We start from the raw sequence: 12,455 nt of genomic DNA on the forward strand, positions 1-12,455 counted from the left end.
ACTTTAGGGCACGAGATGGAGGACTTGGGGGATGAGAGCGGGCCTTGGGTGCTGTGCGCAGGATGATGGCCCTGCGAGTTCTTGTTGGAATCATGGATATGGACAAGGAAAGCATTCGATCATCGGATTCGGAACGACGAGCTTATGCGAATCTCTATACGAAAAGGGCCACTTGAGAAGCTAGGCTTTCCTCTTCCCTTGGTCTTACTGTTTTGGCAGTCTAGCATGTACAGTAAATCCAGACATATCCCAAACTCCTTCCAAACACTAGTGACGGCTAACAGCCCGTGTAAGCGCTATTGGAAAATTACCCCCGTGGTGCGCCTCTTCTTGTTATCTCCTTCTTTTGCCAATTTTGCTCAGCGAATCGTCCAATCGAGACAAAGTTTGCACTCCTTCCCTGTTCTTAGCGGTGGCTTACAGCGCTTCTAGACCCTCTGTTATCCAGCTATTGACTGTCATTCATCAAAATTCAAGTTGGAATCTTCAAGTAGCACGAGTAGGTAGATGAAGAATTTGCAGATGCGCCTTCCAGCCGGCAAAGGTCCTTAAAAACGCGCTCTTGAGCACGAAGATCGAGTACATTGATTGGATAGATAGGGGGAATTCGCATGTCGCAAATGTATGTCAAGTGTGTGTGTCTCCCGCGGCTGAGAATGCCGGAGATCCGCCAACGTATATCTCCCCAATCCCGATATGTGAGAAGCGTCGAGATGGATATCTCCCCATCCAAATACGTCCGGATTCTGGCAGTCCGGCAATGAGCGAAGATGAGATGCAGAAAAGAAGGCTCTCCCCTGGCTTGTCTCTGTTCGTTGTGGCTACTGGTCCATGTTGCCAGCTCCTTACCTGCCTCACCCTTGATACTGCCGTCTCAAGGTCTTAGTCAAGACGTGCAGTCGTCGAATGCATCGAATGCAGTGGACATGTATACAGCCCTGATGCCCGGTAGAAGTTTGCGCTGACATGCTCTGCACAGATCAGAACTCTTCCCGATTCCCGACAGTGATTTAGCACTCAGGTTCTGGGCTTACGGCAATGAAGTAGACCCGGTCAGCATTATCGTTTCATTTCACTGACTTCCTTCCCGATACTGCGGTCATCCTCCACCCGCCATTGATCCCTAGACGCTATCACAGGACTTGAACTTGAACCCGGAAAAGCAATGCTGACTCTTAAGATGTGCTAGTGGACGTTGCAATCGATCCTTATCGTCTCACAAGCCTTTCTGCAAGAACAGATCAATTTGCACGGCGATGAAGGCCACCCTCTCAACGGTGGGCTCGAATACGATTTAGGAGATGATTTGGAGATATTGATCAGGAAGATGCCTGAGGATCCGGATGGGCTGGATTGGTCCGAGCTGGAGGACGTCATTGCTGGACTCTGGGAGTACATCGTTACAGGCGTGCGGTATCGCGCGGTGACTTTTGATATCCTCGACATCGAGGATGATTCTCAGATCGGCTGGGGTCATATCGTCAAGTGGGAGAGAAATTCGCTTTCGAACAGGACGGCCAAAAGAGGTCTGGAGATCCCCACTCTGGCGCTGCCCTCTTCTGCAATTTCAATTCCTAACCAGCGCAACTCGAGCCTGCCTAACCTTGGTGGACCTGTCGACTGGCCGGTCGAGGATAGCGACATGACCCTCAGATTCTCGGGCAGCGGTGGTCATCGCTCCATAGGGCAAGCACTGGACCCGGAGGCGGTCAGGAACCTTTTCGTTGTCGTAATCGAAATTGTTCAGAACGCCATCGCGGCTAGCGGGGAGGATGCCATACTGGGGGGCAGTAGCTTTCGCTATGGCAGACTGGTTGTGCTGGAAGTCATCAATTCGCCTCACATGCTTACTTGGGGACAACTTGCAACGGTGGTTCTGGGACTGGTCGATTACATGATTGACCACAAGCATTGCCGTTCGAGCTATTTCACTGTTTACCTCGGCGATCCAATGGTGGAGGTTGCGATCGGTAAGATTGCGAAAGGCATTGTTCAGCATAACAATGTGACAGTAGCAAGAAGAACTCCTGTAGACGGAGGTGGAGCGGGTTGAGAACGATGCAAAGGCGGATTGAATAAGTTGAGAAGATTCAGAGACTTTAAAAGCTGACCGAACACGTGAGTTTTCGATTGGCAGTAATCTTCGCTTGCTGCAGAAGGACACTTGACACGTATCTCGGCAACATCGACATCCTTCTCTCTGAAGGTCCTCTTCACTCCCTACCCAATCATGCCACACATTGCCAAAGGCATCTGAGATGACGCGTCAGAACGAAGGTCAAAAGCGTTTCCTCATGAGGTCAGCTCCATCCTTCCGATGAGCCTACAGATCCCTGCTCCACTCCAGTGGATTGTAGGACGAGAAGAAGCGCCAATCGTCATTTTGCAATTCCTAGACGCCTTCTCGAATTTCGTAAAGGTCCATGCTCTCAGGCTTCTTTGTGGCAAAAGTTTGAGCCAGGATTCAAGGCATGTGCGACGATGCATTGGGACAGTATGGCAGAATAGAAATGAGACAAGACAATTGATGAGCAGGAGGTGGTAAGAATATGTAGCCAAATTTATACATAGAGGCCCAAAACCCTTAATGAAGTCGTAGAGTTTAGACACAGTACCTTGAAAATACCAACGATTTCTGTAGGTTTTTCCTCACAACCGTCACTTTACCTGTAAAGTGAATTCTTAGAAGTCAAATAGTTCAGGCGCAGTACCAGAAAACATTGACGGGTTTCGCGAATTCTTTCTCAGAACCGTCACTTTACCTGCAAGGGAGAACTTATAGAAATCGTATAGTTCAGGCGTAGTATAGAAAATATTGACGAAACTTGTATTTTTTCTAAGAACCGTCATTTAATCTGGGGGGATTTGAAGTCATATAGATCAGGCGCAGTACCAGAAAAACATTATCTTATCTATAGAAATCGTATAGTTCAGGTGCAGTACCAAAAATTGACGAATTCAAAGTTTACCTAGAAACCGTGAAATTCCCTCTATGGATGACTTTTGCTACATACTCTTACATGATTTTTCTGTGCCGGTATGGTCTTCGCCGTACAGGAGGCCATGCACATTCTCAGACAAAAGCTTCCATGCGAAATCGCCCGTCCTTGGAAACACGTGTTGCCTAATCTTATCAAATGTCTTGGAGCGGTGCGCTTATAGGAATCCCATTTCTGTCGTCGCCTAAATAGAGATACGGGGATCGACGGCGCCAGCGTTTGCGGAGGAGTGCAAAACAGCTGGTTTGATTGGATCGCCAATCTGGCAATTCCACTACAGTACAATATAAGCCATCCCGTTGCAAAGTGCGACATTTACTTTGAATGCCTTTCACGTCCATCGATGATCACATTCGGTGAAACGAGTTGATACGGCGGAGAATAGCCATGATGATGTCAATTTGCATCCCCAGAGGCGCGGGCTAACTGTGGCCCGTGCTTGTGGAGACGAAGGATGGATACTGTACTGTAGCTTCCCTGACTCCTTCCTGGGTATGGTGAGCGGGTTTTGAGTACATTAATCATGCTCCCCTCCATTTCTTGGCTGTCTCCTGAACCCCAGGTTTTGTGTCTTTTGACTGCGTGGTTATGAGAGCGTTGATAACGCCCAGCGATTATATGCCATTTTTTATATCTCATTTGATTTGATTTTATCTGATCTGCGTGTCTACGCAGTCATCGCAGCATTCATCTTGCTCACCTTCTAAGACAACATGGCTACAGAGCAGGAAGTATTCCAGGGTTCGGCATTGTCTTCGGACACCCAGATCCCCAAGGAAGCTCAGAAATACGAGGAAGTAGAATCCAGCGCTGGCCCTCCTGCCAACGATGCCAAAGACGAAAGTTACGATAACATCGACTATCCTCCGCCATGGAAGTGGGAGAGATTCTTCATCGGAGGCTACAATCAGAGTCGCATGTTCAAGTTCAAGAAGCCCAAGACCATGTACAACGCTATCAACCTCTTTGCGGGTGTAGCCATCATGTTTTACGGTTATGATCAAGGTGTAATGTCGCAAGTCAACCTGAATGAAGACTACTGGAATCATAGTATGCATGCGTCTATTCTTAAAGGGGGAAACAGCTAACAACAGACCAGTGGGTATCAATTCCCCGATGGGCAACTCCCGAAACGTTGCTGCCGAGGGTGGAATTGTCTCTGTTTACTACGGTGGCACCCTCATCGGAGCACTTATTGCTGGATCGCTAGCCGATCGCGCCGGACGCATAAAGGCTGTAGTATTCGGGTCTATGTGGGCTCTACTAGGTGCTGTACTACAGGCTTCCGCACAAAACATCGCCTGGATGTGCTGTGCTCGTGTTATCGCTGGGATAGGAGTGGGTGCTATCGACTGCGTCATTCCCGTCTGGTCTGCGGAAGTCTCTAGCCACTCTGCAAGAGGCACTTTCCTGGCAGTAGAATTCTTCATGGTGAGACAGCCTCCAGTTGCTACCTCCCTGATTTGGCTAACAAGAACAAGAATATTGGCGGTCTCGCTCTAGCTTACTGGATTGAATACTTCGCATACCTCAACCCCAACAAATCCATGGCGTGGCGTACACCTCTCGCTCTTCAAATCATCTTCATCATTATTATTGGCGTTGGCGTGAATTATTTTCCGGAATCTCCGAGATGGCTCATGAAGGTCGGTCGCGAAGAAGAGGCACAAAACGTCCTTAAAGCTACCCGTGAAGGGGATGTGCAACATGAATTGAAGGAGATCAAGAAGGTCGTCAAGTTCGAGCTGGAGACCTCCACAGCAAACCACTACTGGGCGATGTTATTCCCAAAGGACAAGTATTCCAGGGGCTTGCGATGGCGGGTCTTCCTCGCTGTCTGGCTTCAGATCATGCAAGAACTTGTTGGAATCGGCGTGATCACCGTCTATGCGATTGATCTCTTCGAGGACGCTGGTTTTGGTGAGGAGCTTAGCAAGTTGTTGGCAGGTTTCAACAATTTGAGCTACATGCTCTCTGTGATCTTCGCTGTCTATACCTTGGACAGATTTGGTCGTAGATGTAAGTCATGTCATTGCATGTTCTCCCAAAACGTTGACTTACACGAAAAAGCAACCATGGTCTGGGGCTCCGTCGCCATGGCTCTTATCCTCCTTGTTGCCGGAATCCTGGACAAGTTTGCACAGGTCAAAGGACCCAACCAACACGCCTACGGCGCTGGAGTCGCGGCCTTCACCTTCCTTTACACTGCCACATTTGGAGCTACGTGGTTGACCACACCCTGGCTTTACCCTACGGAAATATTCCCTCTCAACGTACGTGCAAAAGGTGGTGCTTGGTCCGTTGTTGGCTGGTCAATTGGAAACGGCGTCATCACCATGATCACGCCATTCCTTTTCCAAGCGATAAGTTACGGAACTCTGCTGTTGCTTTTCGGGCTCAATATCTTCTGCTTGCCATTCGTGATACTCATGTACCCTGAAACCTCGGGCCGGAGTCTGGAGCAGATGGATGCTTTCTTCGAGAACGGAAACAGTTGGAATGTCTTCAAGGCCAGCCGTAATATCAAAGATGCAGGAATTGAGGATTGGCGCTGGACCAAGAAGATGCAAGAGGAGGACTTTGAAGAGTTGGAGCAGGGAGGGAAGACAAGCAATGCGGGAAGAAGTCCGAAGGAGGACGAGAAAGATGCGAGGCTTAGTTGGAAAAAGAGGCCTGCATACACTTTTAGGCGCAAGGCTTCGAATGCTGGACTCATGTAATTGGGAGGCTTGGGAACGGGGCCCGGACGACTTGGATGGAAGGATTCTGGAGTCAATTTACTTGAGTTGTGTTTGAGAGCGCTTGTCACTTAGGCTCTGATCGAAACCGTATGCAAGATAGATCGGGAAATCATTTTCGTCAGAGAATAATGTAGCAAAAGCTATATGTAGAGGGAATTTCAACTCATAATCGGAAGGAATAAATTAACGATTTTTAAGAAAGGTTTGTGAAACTATCATTTTTTTGGGCACTGCGCTTGAACTAGACGGCTTCTACAAATTCTCTTTGGTAGGTAAAGTGACGATTTCTAGGAAATATCTGCGAAAATCGTACTTTTTTATGGAACTATACCTAAACTCTACGACTTCTATAGGGTCTCCCTGATAAATATAATAACCATTTTTAAGGAAAAGCTCATGAAAATTGTCACTATTTTCTGGCAACTGTCGGATTTCTACCATTTCACTAAGGGTTTTTCCCCCCCATGTATGACTTTTGCTACACAGTCTTGAGATATAAGTACCTTACTTATACAGCATCATGCAGGCGTTCTGAGATCCGCGTGATTTGGGTTTGATTGCTCAGATCCTTGCACCGCTGCATCTCTCGCGCAACCTGCTTTGGGCTCTCCTTTAGATGTGTTAATTTCCCGCAGAAGGATCTTTAAAACTCAGCCTCCGCCAGGGGGCAAGGGTCAGCTACCAGACGTGATACCGCTCATCATGAGACTTGCAGCATACTGGAGCCCGCTTAAAACCAGGGTAGCTGCATGGTTATGTCACTGATGCCGACTGCCAAAGACTCTCAACTCGTGCAACAACAATGGCGGGCACTGCGGTAGCCGCGCAAAAATATTGGGGCTATTTGATCCAACCGGACAAGTCTCCGACACCGGTATTCGAACAGCTATTGCTTGGAGTCGCAAACTACATCGTCAGTCTTTGCTTCCCCTCTTCTGTGACGGTGGGTAAATGGATACTTACCATGACGCAGAACAGACACATTGCGCCTTGGGACATCCAGACCCTTACGCCCGCCAAGCTCGCAGCCTTCTACCGCCTCGTCGGTGGTGACTACGACCCTCTCTTCCTCGAGACCTCGCAAACCTCGCTCTCCTTCATCTACCAATCCCTCGGCTGCTACCATACTCTCCAACCAGAAGAAGATCCCTACACACCCCCTACAATACCGTCTCTGACCCCTGCGGGCTTCGTACGATGGCAGACGGTCCAGCTGCTGCTGGAGCCAGAAGAGCATGTGCCATTTTTGCAAGAGGCGGTGAAGAGGTTCGATCTCACGAACCCGGCAGATGGCGCGCCGTTTCCAAGTATACTACCCAAGGAGAGTCTACCGTGTCAGCCGGATATAGAGATGGTGGAGTGGCATGAGACTGTGGCGGAAAAGCTGATGTTGGAAGCCCAGGCGTCGGCGGCAAGGGCGATGCCTCCAAGACCTAATCTCGCGCTGAGTGACATCGATTTGGAGAGCTCGAGGGATACTTCGTCGGTGGATTCGTATTCTGGTGTGGATGCTGCGCATGGAGCTGGATATTTCAGCCATCCTCGCGCCAACAATCGCGGCCCACTGTTCGTTCAGGTCCCATACAGAGTACGCCCGCCACCACAGTATCCCAATCAAGAGCCTTGGTCCCCTGAGCGCCGCCGTAGCAGTCTACCCGACGATAGAGCCTACCCATCTTCGTGGCCTCGTGACGGGCCTACGCCTACGAACTACGCTCCTCCACCACCACCACCACTACCAAATAGCCATCCTCAACATCATCTTCCGCATCCACATCACCATCCCCACATCCGTCCACGCCACACCAGAATCCCAAGCGACATCTCCATCACGAGCTCTGACACGTCGGACACATCGAGCACGACCACCAGCTCTGCCTCCATGAGTCCAGTACGCTACCACGCCAAGCTCCACTCTCCCTCAGGCCCATCTGGCCCTCGACGTCATTCTACAACTGTTCCTCCACAGCGTCCTGCACAAGGTTATTCGCCCTATCAAAGGCAGCCTTCCAGCCCCTCGCCCTCGAAAGCAAAGAACGTGCGATGGCAGGATATGGACGACGTGTTCGATGCGCCAAGACACAACATCCCAAGGAACCGTAGTATGGATTTGAGAGGGAGGGGGGATCCAAGAAATGAGTACAGAGTAGAGGACCAGAGGAGAGGAGCGAGGTCTGTGGGGCCAGTGACTGGGGTTGGTGGCAGGAGGTATGCTCCTAATGGGAGTGCGATGGACTGGAGATAAGTGGATTCACATCTACTAGGAAGGCGTTGATAGGATTTCTTTTCGTCGGATATACCCTTTTGTAATTGTATCTATATTTTAATTACCGGCTGGTAGGAGGAATGGGTGAGCGAGCGAGCATTTGATATCATTCATACCACATAGCAAGGTGCAGGCGCATCTCTCCTATTCTTTTGTTTTACTAGCATATATAGAGGATGATCACTGCAAATAATTCAGCTTAGCGAATTACGATAGTGTATCGATGTTTCCGGTAAAACCGTGAGTTGCTCAACGAAATGGGCGAAACCTTGGGTCCACTTCTCGGCCCCCTCGTCACCTTCCCAAAACTCTCCCCCTTGTTTATCTTTTCCCTAAGCCTCTCGTCCCTATTTAGGTATTGTAAGTAGCTATTCAATCCAGGCTTTTCCTTTTTCAAAAGAACCGTGTAGATTTTCTGTCATCTAGCTCATTGCTGCTATCTGTCTTCTTCGGGGTCGATCCCTCATGCTACATATCGTCTTCGTCTTCGACCCTTAACCTCCCCCCAGCATCGACCCTCTCAAAACCCACCCCCAGAAACCGCCACAATGGCACCATCAAACCCAACAGACTCAGCCGTAGCCACCATCTCGTCCTACAGAGCCGGGAAACGGCCCCTCCCCTACTGGCTCCTCAACGTCCCCGAACCCCAATGGCCGTCCCAATGCCCACCCTTCCTCACCGACATCTCGCCCCGGAACCTCGACATCGTCAACGTCCCCGAAGCCGCGTTCCAGCGCCTGACGTGGCCGGAGGTGCGGCGGACGATCCGAGCCAACCGGATCGAGGAGTTCCGCCGCGCGCCGCTCGACCATCGGAATTATCTGTGCTATATGGCTCGGTTGAAGGAGGAGCATGGGTCCGTGATGGAGTATGTAAGGGATCGGCGCTTGAGGTGGACGGATCTTGATGCTAAGGGTTTGGCGTTCGAGGACCCGGGTGTGTATATGGTTTCGTTTTCGTGGATGGGGACGTTTTGTTTGAATGGTTTGGTTTTCTGACGAGTGTGTGGGGAGTGTGGGTAGATGATGTGAAGATTATCTATAATGATTGGCCCTATGGCATCGATAAGAGTATTGTCCATCTGTGCGTATGGACGAAGTTCCCGCTCGACGTCGATGAGAAGGATCCGGTACGTACAGTTCGGATCTAATCCTTCCCATCGAATATTGACATTGAGTCTCGAGACGTGTTTCGGGAGCTGAAGGATCTTTCTACTCCCCAAAAACAGTCTTGGAATTCCATTTCCTGCCTCGAATAAGCAATGCTGACTGCGAAATCTGCGTAGAATGGGGATTTGACGCCGGAGATGAGGGGGAAGATTGATGGGTATGTGGAGAGGACTTTTGGGTCGAGGGTCCCGGCTGAGAATGTGGGTTGCTCTTTCTTCCTTATACCAAAGCTTTCACTTGTCGGTTGAGTTGTGAGAATTCGGTTGGGTTTGACTGATGCCTTGTAAGATCATATGGTTCAAGAACTGGGCGAAGCTGAAATCGATACATTCCATGGAGCATTTTCATGTCATGATGAAGGACCCGGATATGGAGTTCATAAAGGAGATTACGAAGGGGGATAGCCCGGCCAGCTCACAGCTTTCCGAGAGTACGATATTAGACTAGACTCGGGGAATGGGACAAGGTATCATTTTGCTACAATGCACTGATGCATCTCTCTGAAAACCTTGATCAAGGCTCCAAAATTGCTCGATTGCCAAAGGGCAATAGAGATCATTGACGATGCTACAGTGGTAGCATACAGCAGCTGGAGACTACTCTAGACGAACGTTCCCATTGGCCAACCGCTCCCCACTCCGGCCCATTCTACGGAATATCAGCACCTACAACCTTGCTTCTCCACACACCCTTTCGCCTCAGCTGAGAAGAACCAGCGGCAGCTTCGAATCTCCAGCCCCGCGTGGTGCGAAAAGCAGGTGAACTTATTCAAGAGGCTATCGTTTATGCTGCCGCAGACTAAGACTATAATCCGTGGCTGCAGGTGAAGAAGTCGTGGTCTCTTTCGAATTCGCGATGGTCAGCAATACCCTCGCCTCCAGGGTTGCGTGCGTGGGGCCTCGTTCTTTTTGTCCCGCACATCAATACCGTCTGGGTACGGTTACCGGAACTTATAGCCTTCCGCCCAAGGTACCTTCTCATGGCCAAGGCCGTCCGTGGGGGTGGGGACGTGACGATGACAGAAAGCTGCTCTTTCGGCGTTTTGGGACCGTCACTGAACGTTTCATTTTCGGGAGCAGTAGAGTGGCGAGGATTGTTGGCGTGAAGGTTGAAAGGGCTTTTACCGCGACAGCTGCAAGGAGTGCAACACCGCCTTCGCACACGTGGTTGGTAGATTGAATGTTAGCTAGCAACAGTCCTCCTCTTTTGTTAGTGTTCGCCATAACCGCGAGGTCATACACATGTTCCGCCGGTATTGTTCCAGGCCCCAAAAATACAAGGAAACAAAATCGTCTTCACTTGTTACTAGTCGCTTTTCTAAGTCACCTCAATGTGGGCAACGCTCGAGATTGGTTTCAACTGGCGAAGGCTTACCGTGAGCTGTCCGTCCATTGCATGAGGTTTCGCCCAGACCTATCGCATCGCCTTCAGGAGATCCCAGACCATCTCTCCACCTCTCACGCCATCCAATACAAACAGCTAGTCCTTCTCGCGAGTCGCCTCCCCACTCTTCAGACATGCGGCAGCTTTCTCAACCGCCCCCTTGCGATCCGTCAGCATCCTAGGCGCCAGCCAACACCAAAGCCAATCGGCATTCACACCCTCCACGCCGAGCGTCCGCTCCCACTTCCCATTGCGGGAAAGTTGCGCCCTGCCCAGATCGAACTCCACGTGGAGCCCCTGGCAAGTCGCCAATCCTGGTGACGCTGTACGCCCAGTACAGGCCGTCCGTCGCCCACCATCCTCCACAAGAGGGTCTGCACCTGCGACCCTCGATCTTGACACTGAGGGTTCTGCAGGTGCGAATCGGCCATGCGGCCCGCTTCTCGGAACGTGCGCACCCGGTCGAGGGACGCCGGGTCTCGCTCGACGTGGTGATCGATCTCCAGATGGGAACCGATGCTCTTGATGTTGGCCGGCGACTCCCGAGTTTGATCTTTCAGGAAAGGCGGCACGGCGCTCATACTATCAAAGAAGGAAGTGTTCTCGTGGTAAAATATGGAGTGGGCTTCCCTTCGGACCTTCTTGTTGGTGCGTAAGAGAGCTGGACTCAGTTCGGAGTTGTGATCAGCGTCCCTAGTGTAGACGGTCTGGAAGAAGTCAGGTGTCTTCCGACACTCGTGACATTTGAACTTGAGCCTCGAGCAAGAGCATCTGCTACATTGGTGGAGAATCTTCGCGGTCTGGTAGGCTTTTCGGACTCGTTTGGCGGAACGCTTCGTGGTCTGGTATTGGCCGGGGCGCATGTCCTGGATGTGTACGTTGTCTTTGGCGACAAGAGCGTGACGGTAGATGATGTTCCTTACTTCCCCTGGGAGGGAAAGGAATGAGGAGGGGTGCTTGCTCATGATTGTGGTACCTTGTAAAGGAATGGGGGGAAGAGTATGCGGAATTTGGTTTGATTGAGAGCTTGTGTTTGGTTATTGATTTCAGAGTGTGTTTGACGTGGTCGGTCCTATACGTGTCAGAGAGGGTGCGATCTCTGCTACAACAGCTGCCAGCGTATCTTCATGCTGTCGGAGGCATATCGAACTTCAGAGCCCCAATTCTCTAGCTGATATTTGATTGCTACCAGAAACAGATCCCTTCGACACATCTTCTCGATAAATTTCTTCAATATATGTGCGCAGCGTAATCTAATTATATACCTTAATTACTTTGTGCCTTCTTTCGACACATGCCCTTCACATGGTTTTTAACGCAGTTCCCCAAAATTGCCGGACTCTTACAACAAACACTCGCCCAGTGACTTACCTACAAAGTTATCACACTACATGATCATTCATCCTTCACATCGGTCAAACATGCTCAATATGGACAAAGAACCCGCCAACGCCAGATCTTAATAGAGATCAAATAAATAATGCGATCATTATTATTTTTAGTGTCACATTCATCAAGCTACGCCATGGACGAAGACGGTAAAAAAGACCCCCCGCACCAAGTCATTGTGGAAAACTATCACCACGAGGAAACAGACTCGAATAGCGCTGCGGTTTACACGTCCACAAGACAGCGTATCAGCCAGTCCGCCACCAGGATGTCCCATGCCCATCTCAATGTCACCCGAAATCTACTTGCGAATCGTCGTCTTTGATGCCAACGACGTCTTACAAAGTTACGCATATGGCTGTGCCGGAGACCAATGGTGAGGTGCCCGGCTTGTTGGGCGTTTGTCGTCTCGTTCGGAGCAAAGCCCTTTCCGTGTTCTACCGGAAGAGCAGTGTCGAATCCCGCTCAATGAGCACAGTCATGCCGTTCTTGAACGATCGACCAG

General features: G+C 50.3%; 5 protein-coding genes across 5 annotated transcripts; 4 read left to right on the plus strand and 1 right to left on the minus strand.

The window, feature by feature from the left end:
• Positions 1 to 15: 15 nt before the first annotated feature.
• Positions 16 to 2,053, plus strand: HO173_004391 (uncharacterized protein; the record flags this gene model as incomplete). Its single annotated transcript, XM_037306315.1, has 3 exons — positions 16 to 53; positions 980 to 1,052; positions 1,190 to 2,053. 3 exons carry the CDS (start codon positions 16 to 18, stop codon positions 2,051 to 2,053), a joined length of 975 nt encoding a protein of 324 aa, XP_037166825.1.
• A 1,659-nt stretch (positions 2,054 to 3,712) lies between these two features.
• Positions 3,713 to 5,719, plus strand: HO173_004392 (uncharacterized protein; the record flags this gene model as incomplete). The annotated part of the gene is made up of 4 exons (XM_037306316.1): positions 3,713 to 4,049; positions 4,099 to 4,430; positions 4,481 to 5,018; positions 5,070 to 5,719. 4 exons carry the CDS (start codon positions 3,713 to 3,715, stop codon positions 5,717 to 5,719), a joined length of 1,857 nt encoding a protein of 618 aa, XP_037166826.1.
• Positions 5,720 to 6,542: 823 nt separating this feature from the next.
• Positions 6,543 to 7,985, plus strand: HO173_004393 (uncharacterized protein; the record flags this gene model as incomplete). Its single annotated transcript, XM_037306317.1, has 1 exon — positions 6,543 to 7,985. One exon carries the CDS (start codon positions 6,543 to 6,545, stop codon positions 7,983 to 7,985), a length of 1,443 nt encoding a protein of 480 aa, XP_037166827.1.
• Positions 7,986 to 8,554: 569 nt separating this feature from the next.
• On the plus strand, positions 8,555 to 9,625 carry HO173_004394 (uncharacterized protein; the record flags this gene model as incomplete). The annotated part of the gene is made up of 4 exons (XM_037306318.1): positions 8,555 to 8,945; positions 9,032 to 9,138; positions 9,295 to 9,378; positions 9,467 to 9,625. The coding sequence occupies 4 exons, from the start codon at positions 8,555 to 8,557 to the stop codon at positions 9,623 to 9,625; spliced, it is 741 nt and encodes a 246-aa protein (XP_037166828.1).
• A 1,032-nt stretch (positions 9,626 to 10,657) lies between these two features.
• HO173_004395 (uncharacterized protein) lies at positions 10,658 to 11,526 on the minus strand (the record flags this gene model as incomplete). Its single annotated transcript, XM_037306319.1, has 2 exons — positions 10,658 to 10,720; positions 10,780 to 11,526. 2 exons carry the CDS (start codon positions 11,524 to 11,526, stop codon positions 10,658 to 10,660), a joined length of 810 nt encoding a protein of 269 aa, XP_037166829.1.
• Between the last annotated feature and the right edge of the window lie 929 nt (positions 11,527 to 12,455).

This window comes from Letharia columbiana, assembly GCF_014066305.1.
Source record: "Letharia columbiana isolate WasteWater2 chromosome Unknown Sc0000011_s2, whole genome shotgun sequence".
In the NCBI taxonomy this organism is placed as follows: Eukaryota; Fungi; Ascomycota; class Lecanoromycetes; order Lecanorales; family Parmeliaceae; genus Letharia; species Letharia columbiana.